At 32.9% G+C, this 16779-nt stretch overlaps 1 protein-coding gene and 1 pseudogene across 1 annotated transcript; one reads left to right on the plus strand and one right to left on the minus strand.

The window, feature by feature from the left end:
- The first annotated feature begins 797 nt into the window (after positions 1-797).
- LOC111202390 lies at positions 798-3396 on the plus strand (annotated as a pseudogene).
- Positions 3397-3442: 46 nt separating this feature from the next.
- Positions 3443-5102, minus strand: LOC111202389 (aquaporin TIP2-1). Its single transcript, XM_022695209.2, has 3 exons — positions 4794-5102; positions 4453-4703; positions 3443-3932 (listed from the first exon to the last, which is right to left on the minus strand). The coding sequence occupies exons 1-3, from the start codon at positions 4918-4920 to the stop codon at positions 3561-3563; spliced, it is 750 nt and encodes a 249-aa protein (XP_022550930.1). The 5' UTR covers positions 4921-5102; the 3' UTR covers positions 3443-3560.
- Between the last annotated feature and the right edge of the window lie 11677 nt (positions 5103-16779).

Here is a 16779-nt window from a genome sequence, read left to right on the forward strand (position 1 = left end):
AACCAAAAATTTACAAGTACCTTTTGGGTCTAAATTTTTTTTACCTGAAAGAACCGGAACCGAAAGGAATCGACCCGATTATACCCGGACCCGGAAAGAACCGACCCGAATAGACCCAACCCGATAAGAACCAATTTGTACCCGACTTAAAAACATGTATATCTAAAACTATGATATTTTTGTGCTCTATTTTATATATATTATTTAATGATTTAGTTGAAATATATTTTGTTAACAATATTTGTTATTATTTTGTAACATTTTTTAAGTAATATGAAGTTTTAAAATGTAAAATTTAGAGTTTAAAAATATTTTATTTTAGTTATTAATAGTTTCATTTAAATTATTTTGTAAAATTTTAGATATATATGAAAATATCAACTAAATTTGATGAAATTGAGTATGTTATGTCCTTTTCACATCCTAAATACCCGAATCCGATCTGGACCCGATATGGATTCGAAAAATTACGGGTATTTTATGGGTATTTTAATTATACACCCGCACCGACCCGGACCCGAAAAGAACCGATCCGGACCCGAACCGAAAATTTCTAAGTACCTATTGGATCTAAATATTTAGGATCCGAAAGATCCGGACCCGAAAGGAACCGGCCCGAATCCGACCCGAAGATCCGAACGCCCAGGCCTACTCTTAATCATGATAATAAGATAACGTTCCATCGTATGTATTTTTTTTACGTAGAAGCTATATAGAAAAAGCCGGTAATGTCATTTAATGTTGTTAACCAATTAAACCGTCGCATGTAAAGCGGATAAGAGATAGAGGGGGCACCACACACTTCCATAGGAACCTCAAGAAGTGGTATAAAAATTATCCGAATCAAAAGACCCAACCCTTTTTATTCTTTTGATTATTTTTTTTAAAGAGAGCAAGACTATGGGAAGTGTACAGTTGAATGGTTCAGGCTTAGTAGCTTCTCTATCTCAAAATCATATCTTTAGCCACAAAACCAAACTTGGTAACCCCAAGCCGTCCTTCTTACGTTCAAAACACAATGCCAGCAGAGCCAAAACTATCCGAGCCATAAGCACCGCACCAGCAAGCCAGCCTCCAGTCGCAGATGAGCCGAATGATGAACCTCCTGCTGTGGATTTTGCGTTCGTCCATGTAAGTAGTGATCTTCACTCGCTAGTTGCTCTTTTTCATTTCATTTTTGGTTTCGACTCTCTCGTGCCTTGAATGTTTCATAGGTTTGAGATGATATTTATCACGAATTTTATTCATGCAAATTTTTTCTCATTACAAGGTTTGCAACCTTATCATGTAAACGTTTTTATTTTAATTGAAAGCCCTTTGTCAAAAAAAAAAAAAGATAGTGATCTTCACTCTTGGTGAACTATTTAATAATATATATTGTTATTATTTTGTGAGGTGGTTTTCGAATGGATGGTTAATTTATAGTAGAAACTTAAGTAAGACCATGATTAACCCGGGATTCTTAGAGTGATGTTTTTAGCGGAAGTTAAGAAACTGTTTCTTAACTTTTAACTAAAAAAGCTAAAAATCGATTCTTAAAGTTCTTATTTAAGAACCGGTTCTTAGCTTTTTTAGTTAAAAGTTAAGAAACAGTTTCTTTCTTAACTTCCGCTATAAGAACCCCATCCTAAGAACCCCGGTTAATCATGCTCTAACTGTGCTACTATAATTTAACTTTTCAGTCGGTGTTGCTACCTGACGGGACACCGGACGTGCATTGGAGAAGAGCGTGCGGTGGACAGAAACTTAGAGACATAATGTTGGATTCTAACATCGAACTCTATGGTCCTTATGTATGATTTTTCTTTCCCTCGATTTGATTGTTCTCTTAATCAAATTTTATTTGGAGTATCATATTCATGTGTCATTAACTTAGCAGAGTAAGCCCTTGTCAAACTGCGCAGGAGTAGGAACCTGCGCTACTTGCATGGTCGAGGTATACCAATAAGCTTGTAAGAAATGCTGTTTCTTCTTTAATTAAAATTTAAATGTTGGTTTATCAGATAACTTAATATATTTTTGACAATGTTTTTAAACCTAACCCGGACACTGAACTGGATGACTTACCGGATTGTTGGGTCACTGGGTTGACCGCGGATGAACCGCATGTTAATAAATGAATTAATTTATTATATAATAATATATCAGCTATGTAAATAAAAATATAGAAATTAAAGTTTAATATTTTCTAAATACTTTTTAAAACATAAAATAATAGTTTAGATATGTATATATTTATGTTTAAAAACATTTAGAAAATGCTAACTTTAGTTTTTATATTTTTATTTTCATTTGACATACAAAATATCAAAAAATAGTTTAGAGTATTTATAATTTTCTCTAATATGACATCTAAAAAAATCAAGACATAAAATTTATAAATATTTAAATGTTTAATGTGAATAATAAATTTAACTTCAAATACAAAATAAACCAAAAGTAAAAAATTATTGTAATAAATTATCAATAACGGAAATAAACTAACATCAAATCACATCAATTAATTTTGATTCTCTTTACCATCGTTCACTTCATTTTCTTCAGGTGGCATAGTGAAATATTCATCAAAATCTAAAAATCACAAATATAAAACTGAAAAGAGAAAACCTAATCCTTTTTTTTTGTCAGCCCTTAACTAAAAATTAAGAACATATATAATTAAAAATTAAAAAAAGAAGTAAAAGTTATTTATTGGTTCAACCGGTGGTTTAACCGATACCGGGTTCTAGTTTTTACTGGATTTTTGCGGGTTTTGCGGGTTTCTAAATGAGTTTTTCACAAAATCCAAACCGAATTTTTTTTGGGTCACCGGATTTACCGGTTCAACAGCAGGTCCGGGTCGGGTTTCAAAACACTGATTTTTTATCATGGAATATTGATGGATGTTCTTGCAGATTGTAAATGGAAAGGAGCTTCTCAACCCACGAACTGACATTGAAAAGGAGAAACTCAAAAGGGTATGTTCTTAGTTATAACTACTATTTAACAATCTTGTATCATTTGGTTACTGAATAAAATAACATATGTTTTTACAGAAACCAAAAAATTGGAGACCAGCTTGTCAAACCAACGTGGGAAATCCAGATTTCAACCGGATTGGTAAAATTATATAAACTCTCTCTCTCTCTCTCTCTTTCTCTAATCTCTGTTATATAGTAAAGTAGTAAGTAATGTACAATTTTCTATCCATGTGACTAATTTATATATATAACCTATTGAATAGGTCGTCATACAACAATTGCCAGAGTGGAAAGCTCACGAATGGAATATCCCTAAGAATGTAGCTACTGATGATCCCTTATAGCTCTGCGTAAAACGATCTATTAATTTGTTATTGTTGTTACTATATCATAAAACTATAACGATTGAGTTCTTATATATATGTCGATACTCATATGACTAGCTGTTTAGATCCAACTGAATGGTTATATATAATTATTAATTAATAACCAAACAGGCTTCCATTAAATGATATTCATACAACGAAACCGAACCAAACACCAAACAAAGCAACATATCGAGAGACGAAGAAATCAAACAAGAGTCACTGCATTTTCTGCTTAGAATTCAGAGGCAAGAGGAACATGTTCTGAAGAAGGCATGAAGACATTTCCGTAAACAAGTCCAGCGAGTCCACCACCGATGAGTGGTCCCACCCAGTAGACCCAGTGACCAGAGAAGTCTCCAGCTGCAACAGCTGGTCCAAAGGAACGTGCTGGGTTCATGGATCCACCTGAGAATGGACCAGCGGCGAGGATGTTGGCACCAACGATAAGACCAATGGCCAGAGGAGCGATGGTTCCAAGAGAACCTTTCTTGGGATCAGCGGCGGTGGCATAGACTGTGTAGACCAAAGCGAAGGTGATGATGATCTCCATCACTACTCCTTCAATGGCTCCTACTCCAGCCGCAACGCTGTGTGTTGGAACCGCCTGCGTTTTCACATAGTTTAAGCGTTTGTTTCATTAGTATCTAACTATTAAACAGCCTCAAGAACTGTATATACTCGAACAAAAGAAAACTAAAATAATGTTCTTTTGAATTAGACAAAAAGTTACAATATTATATAACTTCAATTTTTAAACAAACATGTGTTTAACATATGTTTTTTTTTGGAGAAAGTGTCTAATATATAGTTAACATAAACTACAGAAATGGACAAAAAAGTTATTGAGAAAACTCTCTTCTTTTCTTCAAACTTGTTATATATATTGTAACCTAGTTAATAATCTAATTAGATTTGCTTTGTTGACCTGCAAAGCTACTAAAACAAGTATTTGTTTCCTAAAGGCTTTAATTTGCTAAAAATTACAAGTAGAGATTTAAAATAGTTGACAGATTTATTCTTCCTTTTAATGTGAACATTTTGCTTTGTTTTTAGGTTGTACCAGTGGAAACTATACAAACTGTGATTTTAATTATATTAATAAGGATGCTGTGATGAGGACATACCAAGCCACCGGTAACGAACTTAAGAAGGAAGCAAGCGGCGGTGGAGCCGAGAAGCTGAGCGATCCAGTAGAAAACTCCGGTAATGAGTGTGATTTGACCACCGAGAGCAAGGCCAAAAGTGACGGCTGGGTTCACATGGCCACCGGAGATGTTGGCTCCGATTGCAACCGCCACGAAGAGAGCGAAACCATGGCACACAGCGATGGCGACAAGTCCCGGCGTATCAAGAGCCGCATCAGACGTCAGTTTCGCTATATACATAAATGTGACACATTCATTAAGTATAACGGACCCATGGTTACAGATTGTGAAAGATTATTTAGTTATGTTTAGTTACGAACCGTAGGCAATGGCGGAACCAACACCAGCGAAGACAAAGAGCAAAGTGGAGATGAACTCAGCGAGGTAAGCTCTTAGAGAAGCCAAGCTGAAAGAATCATCAAAAGAACCAAAGGCAACTCCTGCCATTGTTTTAGATGAAGAATGAAGAAGACGTTGAAGGTTTTTTTTTTGCTTAATGAAGAAAATGGTAAGACCTTTTGGATGCCATTCTCTATTTATATAGGAGTCTCGTCATATATACATGCACATTATATTTTAAACTAATCTTTTAAATTATGAGTTTATTTTTGATCAAAATAAAAATTATGAGTTTATTTTTGTGGTGGGTTGGACACGTTAGTAAATGATTGTGTGTTTCCATTTTACTCTAGAGCTATTTGACTCGGGATAGGAACTTGCCTAAAAAGACTAAATAATGAAATTTACGTGGAACACTCTCGAAAAGCAAGATATGAATAGACTTATTTTCACGAACAATAGAAATGTGTTATTTCATATTTAATATATTTAAAAAATAAAAATAAAATATTATCAAACTATATTATGTTTTTAAAATTAAAAAGTATTAAAAAATAAATTAAAAAGTAATAGTAATTACGAAAAAAAATATTTTTAAAACACTAAACCCTAAATCCTAATCCCTAAATCCTAAATCTTTGGGCAAACCCTAAATACTTGGATAAATCCTAAACTCTAAATCAAAATCACTAAACACTAAAACATTCAAGGGTTTACGGTTTAGGGTTTAGGGTTTTAGTGTTTAGTGTTTTTTATTTAGAGTTTAAGATTTATCCAAGGGTTTAAGGTTTATCCAAGAGTTTAGGGTTTAAGATTTAGGATTTAGATATTAGGATTTAGGGTTTAGTGTTTTGCTGACGACGTTAAAAATATTTTTTTTTAATTTTTTAACTACTCTTTTTTTTTACTTTTTTTATTTAAAAAACATAATATAATTTGACAATACTTTATTTCATTTTTTAAAAGATATCGAATTTGAAATAATGAAATCCTATTGGTTGGCTAATCCAAAAATAACTCATTTAAATATAGGTAAGACTATATCTATATCGTAATGCAATTTACTATATGTAAGCATACTATATATAATCCATGACAATACATTGGATATCCCACTCTAAACTAGCGTAACAGCGATACGACAAAATAAGGTGGATATTCCTCTCTAAACCAAGTGTAACACTAGTACGACAAAATAAGTGAATATTCAAGGTATGAAACGAAAGTAAAATAATCAATAAACTTATGATTTTCTAATGATTATTCGTTCATTAGGTTAAAACTATATAGGAAAAAATCTCAAAATACTCCTTTATGTTTTGATTTTCAAAATACCACCAGGATCTAAAATTTTCAAAATACTTCGAATTTTGAATTTACAAAAAAAAAAAAAAAAATTTACCAAGAGTATTTAAATCAGTTAGCAACTCTTTTTAAAGTTTCAAAGACTCTTCTTAGGTCTAAAGTTTGCGTATTTTGGGAATCTTTCAAAGATGTGATATTTTTGAAAAACAAAATTTATAGTTTATAGTTTTCTAATGAACTTTGAGCTATATATCAGTTTTTTGTTATATAAAAACAAATGGTTTGGTAACATTTTATATAGAGCGGCTGCATGTCTCAAAAACTAGTCAACCATTTGGATCAAATGTTTTCGTATTAGTAACATTGGCCGGTTTTAAAGTAGTGACCGGTTTAAAGTGATTGAAATAAGGGTGGTGGTGGACCAAAAAAAAGACAGAGGAGCTTCAAAATTCAAAAAAAGGATAGAACATACAGATGAGATTAGACTAGAGTGACAAGAAAACAAATGGATACGAACAAAAAATAAGGAGGGACAAGTATGAGCTGTAATCAATGTGTATCGGTGACAGACCGGCCAAAATATGAGGTGGTTGCATGTGACATGATCTTTTTCCTAGTGAAATGATCAGATTTTGAAGATGTGACTTGTTTATGATTATATTCCATTTCACAATGTTTTATTGGGTCCATTCACTATTTACTAACCCTGGTATGAACTTTCTCTATCGTATGTGGACAATACAAAATATACGTAAATTTTGATTCGATTCGTTATCTGTTTTGATTTAAACCAAAAATCAGGATATTCATAGCTCTACCAATCAAAATAAATACTAATATGCAATATCCATAAAAACAAAACAAATCACAAATACTAATATTTTTAAGAATAGATATCTGATTTGATTCGTTATATGCATAAATATGCATTTATATACATATATTCAAAGAATTATATATATAAATATTATATTTTATATAAGTTGTACAGTATTTTTATTTACTGAATTTATTATATTACTTATTATAATTTTTAAAAGTAAATAACTTCTTCTTTTTGTAACAAAAATTATTATTTTTAAATATTTATTTATTTTTACTGATCGAATCATAATATCCGGTCAAAATCTATATTTTTTTGGATATCAGTGGACTATATATCCAGATGACTACGGAACGAATCAGATAGCTAATTATTTGGACGATACAGATCAGATCACGAATACCTCCAAAAATCCGGATATCCAATTTGTGTCCATCCCTCGATATTATTCACTTCGTACATTTGTACTCTTATTGAATCCAAATGCTACCTAGATATATTTTTTTAACAATCAACAAACCTAAAAACATCAATTTTGGCATTAAGCACCCTATACTCATAGTCTTCTTCGTATGAAAAAATTAAAAATTGTGTAGCGAATTCTTTTCGCAAGGAGATCCGTCTGACTATTTCAAAACATCATATTAAAATACACCATTTGTAGCAAATTTAACATTCTCAAAAAAAAAAATTCATTAACGTAAGTTTAGACAATTTAGTAAGAATATAAGATAAATGGAAATATTTTGGTAATAAAGTACAAAAGGTTGTTAATTATATTAAATATTCTCTCCGTTTCATTAAGATAGATGTTTTAGAAAAAAAATTGTTTCAAAATGATGGAAGTTTTGTGTTTACTATGAAAAAATTGCAAATTTCAATAATATTAATTGATTTTACTGAATTACACTATTGGTTAAAAGTTATTAAAACTTGAAAATTACAGAAAACGATATATTTATTATAATAATTTAATATGTTTTTTTAATATAAGCGAAGAAAATAGAAAATCTATTTTCGTGGCGGAACGGAGGGAATACTCCGCTGCCACTTGCTTCCTTCTTAATTAAAGTGACTAGAAATAAAGTTTTTCATTTTTCTTCAAAACAAATCAAATCTTATGTTATGTTGAGATAGGAAAGATATGCGTTGATGTTTTACGTCTATATACACTTTTATTAAACTCTTACGTCTCTTACTAATTCCAGAAATTCAATACAGTTTTGATTACAAGGTAAATTGTTGCCACCTTACCAAATAAGCCCAGAGTCGTTCAGATGGGATCATTATAATGGGCAAATGTCCAAAATAGCATCTTTCTAAGTTTATATCACAAAAATAGCACACAAAAACTAAAATGACCAAAATAGCACCTTTCTAAGTTTATATCTACCCCCAAAACCTCATTTCTCAATTCTAAACCCTAAACCCTAAACTCTAAACCCTAAACCCTAAACCCTAAACCCTAAACTCTAAACCCTAAATCCTAAACTCTAAACCCTAAACCCTAAACCATAAACCTAAACTCTAAACTCTAAACCCTAAATCCTAAACCCTAAATCCTAAACCCCACCCTTTAACTCTAAACCCTAAGTTTGTGACTTTTGATAAAACATTAAGTGCTATTTCTGTGACTTTTGATTTTGAGTGCTAGTTTGGGAACAAAAACTTGATTTAATGCTATTTTTGTCTTTTTCTCCATTATAATCCTAATTAACTATATCTCTACATAAGCTTAGTTAGTTGAATGATAGCACGTTTTTACTTAGCCATAGCTATATAATACTATAGCCAACGAAGGGTTTCCGATTGGTTGTAGGCCGGTGGAATAATACGATCTTAAGAGTTTAATAAGCTTCATGATTGTCTTGCTTCCATGCCCAAGAATCTTTCCAGTTTTAGATCTGTTGACTTGATTATTAACTCATAACTAATTAATAGCCTCTAATAAAGATGCTCTTAACCTTATAATTAACCATGTTTACAACGAACATGTTCAATACATGTGTTTATTTATTAAGAACCCTTCAACTCGATCATTAGCTCATTACTACTCAACAGCTTTTTAAAAATACAAGAGGGCTGAATTAAAAAGAAAGGTATAAGACCGTTTTGGTAGGTTTATTGAAGCAAGACCAAGACAAACGAAACCGAAGACACTTATTTGGCTAACAAAAGATGACCGGTACAACTTTACTATTTGGTTAACTTTTCAAAGTTGTAAGAGTTCATACGATGCCACACACAACATACTAATTTATTGTAAAGAGAAGAAACATGTTGGAACTCAGAGGCGAGCCCACTCAGTAAGAAGGAGTGTCAGCTGATACAGGTAAAAATCAAATCCCGTATATATTGAAGGAGAAACACTTTTAAAATTTACCTTAAGAGTTTATTGGTAAGGAATGTGACGTGGTAACGTGGCTTCACGAAAAACTTTTATTTAGTAAAACACTTAGGTGTCACGCAGAGAACGTTTCTCACCAAAACTGTAAATTTTATGCGTTCACACTAACATTCTTTTAAAGAACTTCATATCATCTATACTTTTTTCGACGGACACTTTTACGTGATAAACCTTCAGCTTCAAGTTTGATTAGTCGATTTATCAATCCTCTCAATATAATCATAGCATCAATAAAGATTGCTTATTCCTCTATACGCTTCTGTTAAAAACAGTAACCCATCTGATCTATCGCCATTAAGTCGACAGATCCGTAGAGACGACAAAGCGATGAAACTTTAGTACGATGCCAAGTGTTAATGAAAGAACCCTTCTATCCATACCTGCTTTCATGCATTTAGCAGAGCACTTACGTTCTTGAGAACCGCCTTACTGAAAGAAGACGTTGAAAATCTATTTCTATTTCTAGATAAATGTGTCGTACTCGGTTTTGTTACTGCTCGATGAGGTGATCTCTGTTTCGAGGAGATTGAATCACTGTAAATCGTCTCGGCTTAGTGAATTAGTCTTCTCGAGTAAGCAATATAAGCATGCGAGTGTCAGCACCTTCGCCGTTATGAGAGCTATGCATTAGACAACCTTGAAGATGAGAAGAAACTTTCGGGAACGAACCACCAGCAAGTCTCACGTACTAGTCGCATCTGGAACAACCTTTACAATTTAGAGGGTCAAATAACCTTCAATTTATTTTATTATGCAACTATGTTTTCTCAATTTAAAGGAGCTATACTTTTTTTATTTCACGCAGTTATTGTTTTGCTTATAATATGTTATTGATCCACCATTTTTTTCGATTTTATGTGTTAAACCCCTAATTCCATAACTGCTACAACGTAAAAAATTATTTTTCAAAACTTCTTCTCAAACTTGCAAACACCATATATTAAATTTTAATATTAGTGAATTCATTATAAAAAGTCTCCAGCTTCGCCCCTGATAACAATCATACATTTAGTTCTATCTAACTATCGCTTAAACTATACCTTATGTTATACATAATCATATACATAATTTCAACATTAATATAGACATCTTATCCGCGCAAAGCGCGGGTTACTATCTAGTATAATTTATTGTGTGAAATTTTAAATTTACCAAGAAGTAAAATATCCATGTGGGGGCACGCGCATCGCTGGTACCTCAGCGAGTACCTAGTGAATTTAAAAATAAGAAAAAACAAAAACCGTAGAACAAAGGAGAGAGAAACATAGGATCGACTCTTGTGGAAGAGACGTCAACCAATCCCCTAGAGACGGTAAAGAAAACGTGTCATCTTACTAATAGTTGTTGGCAAACAATTATTACATCTGTAGCGGTTAAAGTATTAATGGAAGAAACCCATTTGCAAAACAGTGTACTTTCTTTTTGAGTAAATTTAACATATATTAAAAAAAAAATGAAGAAACTCATTTGCGATTCTAACCGTTGAGGATGGCCTCCTCCTGGACTCTAACCGTTGCGATTCCAGGTTCGATGCTGTATAAGTCAACATTTACCTTTTTCTTTTACCTATTTCAATAGCTTTTGTAATTTGTTCTTTGAAATGACAGTTTTTATTGGATTTTGAATTCAATAGAAAAAAATTCCGTGCAACTTTTAAGGTTTATACGTGTATGTAATATTATTAGAGAAATGACCTTAGATAGCACTAAACCAACTTTTGCTTCCCATTCTAGACTTCCAGACCAAAAACACAAAAAATTTTCATTTAATATGGGCATTTACCATTTTACCTTTTTCTTTCTCTAATTATATTTTTTCTGAAAATTAAAATCATGAATCGACGACGACAGCTTGCCTCATCTCTGGCGTCGATCATCTCGGACGTCATTATCTCCGGCGTCGATCATCTCGGCTGTCATTATCTCCGGTGTTGATCATTTCATCCATCATCATCTCCGGCGCCGCTCATCTCCATCGCCATCATCACCACTTTAATCGTCTCCGCCTTCACTCCATAATCGAGCTAAGCGTGCTTGCTACTTGTGTGAAAAGTCAATTCTGAAAATGTCTCTCAAACTAGTAGACTACGAGAGAGGAGATGTGAAGAAATATCACTATGCAATCAGAGGTTCTCTCTTGATTAGAAAGCTTCTTCCTTTCCTGGATTTTCCGAAGTCAAAAGGGTGTTGTTATCTTGATAGTTCCAAGTCTATTATTTGTGATTTTCATCACTTTCTCTCATTGTTTATATCACTGTATTTCTCGTGAACACATGTAAGCAAATTGGTTTGGTTTGCTAGAAGGATCCTTAAAGTGGTGATGTTAAAGTGCAGATTTTTCAATACTGCACTCTCTAAACCTGTTTTGAAATTAACAAATTTAGTAGATTCATTGTTGGGTTTGTGGATATTGAAGCATATTCTTTAAGGTGAGAATAAGATCAGTGTCGGTTCCATCCCGATTCCGGTGAGCGGGAGTTCCGATCAGTTCTTGGTCCTACCGGAAACAAACTGCAGAGGAAATTACCAGAGATGAAACTGAAAAAGAAGAAGAAGAAGCACATGAAGTCAAACTATGAGAAAACAAAGAAGCTAAGTACTCCGGCTTCACCAACTACAACACTTAAGCAAAGGAAAACCCAAAAAAGAAAGAAGCTTTTTGTTGCTCAGGCTCGCTCTCAAGGAATAACAGTGAGTAGAACTGTTGATGCAGAAGCTTCTTTATTGGTTAAGACACGTGGTTAATGGCAGGTATGGGCAATGGTGATCATTAACCCCAGAAACTTGACTGGTCAGAGTCTCAGTGAAGCTAACATAAGAGAGATATTGTGATTCTGTTATGACGAGATATTGGTTCTTTTTAGAGACGAAATGTATCAGCAAAACATATACAAAGATGAGAGACCCTCATCAGCTCCAAGAAAGTAATCATTATTACACTATGGAACACATGTGAGAACAATACTTTGTCTTTAAAATATTTTGATGGATATCTTAGATAACATATATGTCTTATAATAGTATCACATTAAGATTTTCTTAATAAAATTCTTGAAAATACTTCAAGACAGCTGAAACTTCTGATACTCTCAAAACTTCATTGATGTTTCTACACTAACTGAAGTAGTTTTATACATCATTTAAACGTTTCCTTTGTTCCTATTTGCAAAAAAAAATCAGGAAAGAGATCATGAACACGTAAGCTTCCAAAAATTACTTGAAAACTCCAAGATTTAGAGCATGTACCTGCTGCGACTGATTTGGAGTAAAAACTGGAGTCTCAGTACTCAGTTGAGCTTTTGGAGAGGCAGGTGTCTCATTTGTTGCCTCTGTTCCCATCTGCAAAATAAATCAGGAAGGAGGTCACGAACACGTACAAAAGCTTCCAAAAATTATACATCAGAGGTTTGGTGTCAAAGCAAGTTATAATAATTGAGCAAGTTCATGTTTCTTCTCAGAATACTTGTCTCTATTGGTGCCACTTGCAGCTACCAGACTTTTCTGTTGTATCAAATGTCTTCAAGAAAAAGCAGGATTCAGAACAATCTACTGATGAGCTGGCTCTCGAGAAGGTACGCCTTTTTGTATCATCTCTATTCTATAATTATTTATTTGTTAAAGAAGAAAATACTATTCAGGTTGCAGCTAGGCATTCACCCTATGATGATATAACTGTGGATCAAGGTTGGATGACATCGGTCAACGCATTAAAGTATATATTCTTTGATGAAGTTAGTTCACTAATACGGATAGCTTTATATGTTTAAAAAATATGTTTAAGTTTTTCTATTATTAATGTTGTAAGTTATTTCCCTTACAGTTTCTTTTAGCTGATCATCCTCTAGGAAGCCACCTTAGAGCAACATTGCAAAGGGATGGTGAACGTCACGGTTCAGTTCATGTTTTGTCATCACTGCATTTGATACAAAGATCAACAATTACTATAAAGTTATCAATCCTTCAGTTAGTTAATTAACTTTGTTTGTATGTAGATTAATGCTCTATATTTGATATGTGTTCTCTGTTTTGTAGACAATGAACTATATTTGGTGATTTCTATAGCCAATGAATTTTATAGATTTTGATTATGTTTTTTTTGTTTTGGTTGTTCTGGAAAATTGAGTTTCAATTCAGGATAGTCATCCAGAACAAAGATTGTCTAACATTTCTTACACGCTTTTGATTCTCTTTGAAAACAGACTTATGCAAGAAAACACACTCATTTTATTTTCTGGAAACTCATCCTGAAAGTTCTACAAGCTATCCTAGATAACATGTATGTTTTATAATGATACCACATTTAGCGCTTTCTTGATAGAATTACTAAAAATGCTTCAAGCTATCCTATTTCCATGTTCTATGTTTGATTTGTGTTCTCTGTTTTGTAGACAATGAACTATATTTGGAGATTTCTATAGCCAATGAATTTTCTTATAGATTTTGATTATGTTGTTTTGTTTTGGTTGTTTTGGAAGATTAAGTTCCTATTCATGATAGCCATCCAGAACAAGGACTGTCTAACATTCCTTACACACTTTTGATTCTCTTCAAAAACAGACTTATTCAAGAAAACACACTCATTTTATTTTCTGGAAACCCATCCTGAAAGTTCCACAAGCTATCCTAGATAACTTGTGTGTTTTATAATGATATACCACATTTAATGTTTTCTTGATAGAATTACTGAAAATACTTCAAGCTATCTTATTTCCATGTTTTCTGTTGTAGACAATGAACTCTATTTGGAGATTTCTATAGCCAGTGAATATTCTTATAGATTTTGATTACGTTGCTTTGTTTTGGTTGTTCTGTAAAATTAAGTTCCAATTTAGGATAGCCATCCTGAACAAGGACTGTCTAACATTCCTTACACGCTTTTGATTCTCTTTGAAAACATAATTATGCAAGAAAACACACTCATTTTATTTTCTGGAAACCCATACATGTGTATTTTATAATGATATAGCACGTTTAACACTTTCTTTACAGAATTACTGAAAATGCTTCAAGCTATCCTATTTCCATGTTCTATGTTTGATATGTGTTCTCTGTTTTGTAGACAATGAACTCTATTAGGAGATTTCTATAGCCAATGAATTTTCTTATAGATTTTGATTATGTTGTTTTGTTTTGGTTGTTCTGGAAGATTAAGTTCCAATTCAGGATATCCATCCTGAACAAGGACTCTCTAACATTCCTTACATGTTTTTGATTCTCTTCGAAAACAGACTTATGCAAGAAAACATATTCACTTTATTTTCTGGAAACCCATCCTGAAAGTTTTACAAGCTATCCTAGAGAACATGTGTGTTTTATAATGATACCACATTTAACACTCTGTTGATAGAATTACTGAAAATGCTTAAAGTTGTCTTATTTCCATGTTCTATGTTTGATATGTGTTCTCTCTTTTGTAGACAATGAACTCTATTTGGTGATTTCTATAGCCAATGAATTTTTTTTATAGATTTTGATTATGTTGTTTTGTTTTGGTTGTTCTGGAAAATTAAGTTTCAATTCAGGATAGTCATCCATAACAAAGACTATGCATATTAATCAATATATAATGGTTTGAACAAGAAACAGGTTGTGAACATCGCATACAGTAAAGAAACTGTTGGGTCTTTCTTCACATACCAATGCATCAACTCAAGAAAAGGCAAATTTATTATAGCCTGTGACATTTTTTACTTCTCCTTTAATTTAGACTGATTGATATGAGAAGTTTTTTTTTGTCTTTAGTGATTGCATACAATTGTAATAAGAGACCAAATCTGGTTTTGAAAGAGAAACATGTAAAAGGAAACAAACTTCATGAGTTTTCCAAAATGTAGTTCTCATGGAGGTATGTGTAATAAGAAGGGGTATTCAACAAGTCACAAAACAAAACAACTAATACAAGAATAAGAGCTTCATATGAAAGGACCAAAGAGGAGATTGTTTCTAGACATGCAGAGAGATGTTCGTTACTCTTCTGAATACCTCAAGATCCTCTCTAACACATCAACCTAAACTGAGTGATGACAAAATCAACACCTGAGTATTAAGTTAACAATAAATCTGTGTAAAGCTCTATATAAACGATTATAAAATGGCATGGAACGAAATATACCCTTCACAACTTTCTTTTGTTTCCTTGGGATGCTTCAGCAAATGAGCCACAATTATGTCTGTGGGATTGGTCATTGTTTATGTATCTAGCATCCCATCATATATGCAAGAACAAAAAACAAGAGCTAGCTATGTAAACCACACGGATATATGATTTCTCCTATCTCACATTCACAAAATTGTATGTGTATTATCTACATGATCTAACTACGAAGTATATGTATACCATATTGATTAATATGCATAGATTTGGATACCTATATCTTGACTTTTCTTTGGTACTGACGTGTGTATCATCCTCTTTATCAAGCCTAGTCCATCCAAAATCAGAATCTCCCATCTTGTTTCTATCTTGCTTAAAGAAGGAAAAATATCATCTGATTTTCTGGAAAGCTTTCCTGAAACTATACATATGCTTCCTGAAATTTTTCTGAACACTAGACAGCTTCACAAGCACAAGCAACAAGAGACTCATAAGAAAATTCAAGAGCCTACCAAAGATATCAACATGCCTAAGCAGAACAAGACACCAAGCATAAAAGTTTCAAAATTTGTTACCATCCAATTTTCTGGAAGGCTTTCCTGAAACTACACAAATGCTTCCTGAAATTTTTCTGAACACTAGACAGCTTCACAAGCACAAGCAACAAGAGACTAACAATGTCATAAGCAACATTTCCTAAACACATTACAATAGATGTAAACAAACAACAAATGAATATGTAAGCATGGATATAAAAGTAGAAATTAAAGAAGAAATCAAAATAACTTATCACTTAGGAAAGCTAAGCTTAAGACAGTAAGAGTAGCAGCAATGATGGCAAGAGGTCGGGAGATAATAGCAAGACCTGAGTGTTCAACACAGCTCCAGAGAATCATTAATCATATTTCTCAATCAGTGCTTTAAAAATGACACAGAAAGGCTTTGTCATTCTATTGAACATGTTAAAGGCATAACCAAATCCCATCAAGATAGAAAGTTTTGGAGAAGATAAAATGAATTACCTTAGCTTTTGTACTACTCAAAGTGAATCCTGAATTGCTTTGTTTTATATGTTCAATTAATACAACAAAACAAACTTATTAGTTCTCAAACCATTATCGTTGAAGATTGAAGCCTCATATTTGAATCTCAAAACTCTAGACTTTGGAATCATACCGAGATGGCGTTGGAGAATCAAAGCTTCGTGATTTCGTCGAAGTTGATGATAGTGCTTGTCGTTGCAGGAGTTAATTGGGATTTCGTCGCCTTGGTGCCGCCGTCGTGAGAGAGATCGGACATAATATAATCAAAGCTTCGTGCTTTCGTCGGAGATGATGAC

The sequence above is a fragment of the Brassica napus genome, chromosome C1, assembly GCF_020379485.1.
Source record: "Brassica napus cultivar Da-Ae chromosome C1, Da-Ae, whole genome shotgun sequence".
Classification (NCBI taxonomy): Eukaryota; Viridiplantae; Streptophyta; class Magnoliopsida; order Brassicales; family Brassicaceae; genus Brassica; species Brassica napus.

Coding starts and splice junctions, on each gene's coding strand:
- LOC111202389 (XM_022695209.2), bottom strand. CDS start 4,920: ATGGCAGGAGTTGCCTTTGGTTCTTTTGATGATTCTTTCAGCTTGGCT. Junction 4,704..4,793: donor TGGTTCCGCCATTGCCTACG/GTTCGTAACTAA, acceptor TTATGTATATAG/CGAAACTGACGTCTGATGCG. Junction 3,933..4,452: donor AGTTCGTTACCGGTGGCTTG/GTATGTCCTCAT, acceptor GTGAAAACGCAG/GCGGTTCCAACACACAGCGT.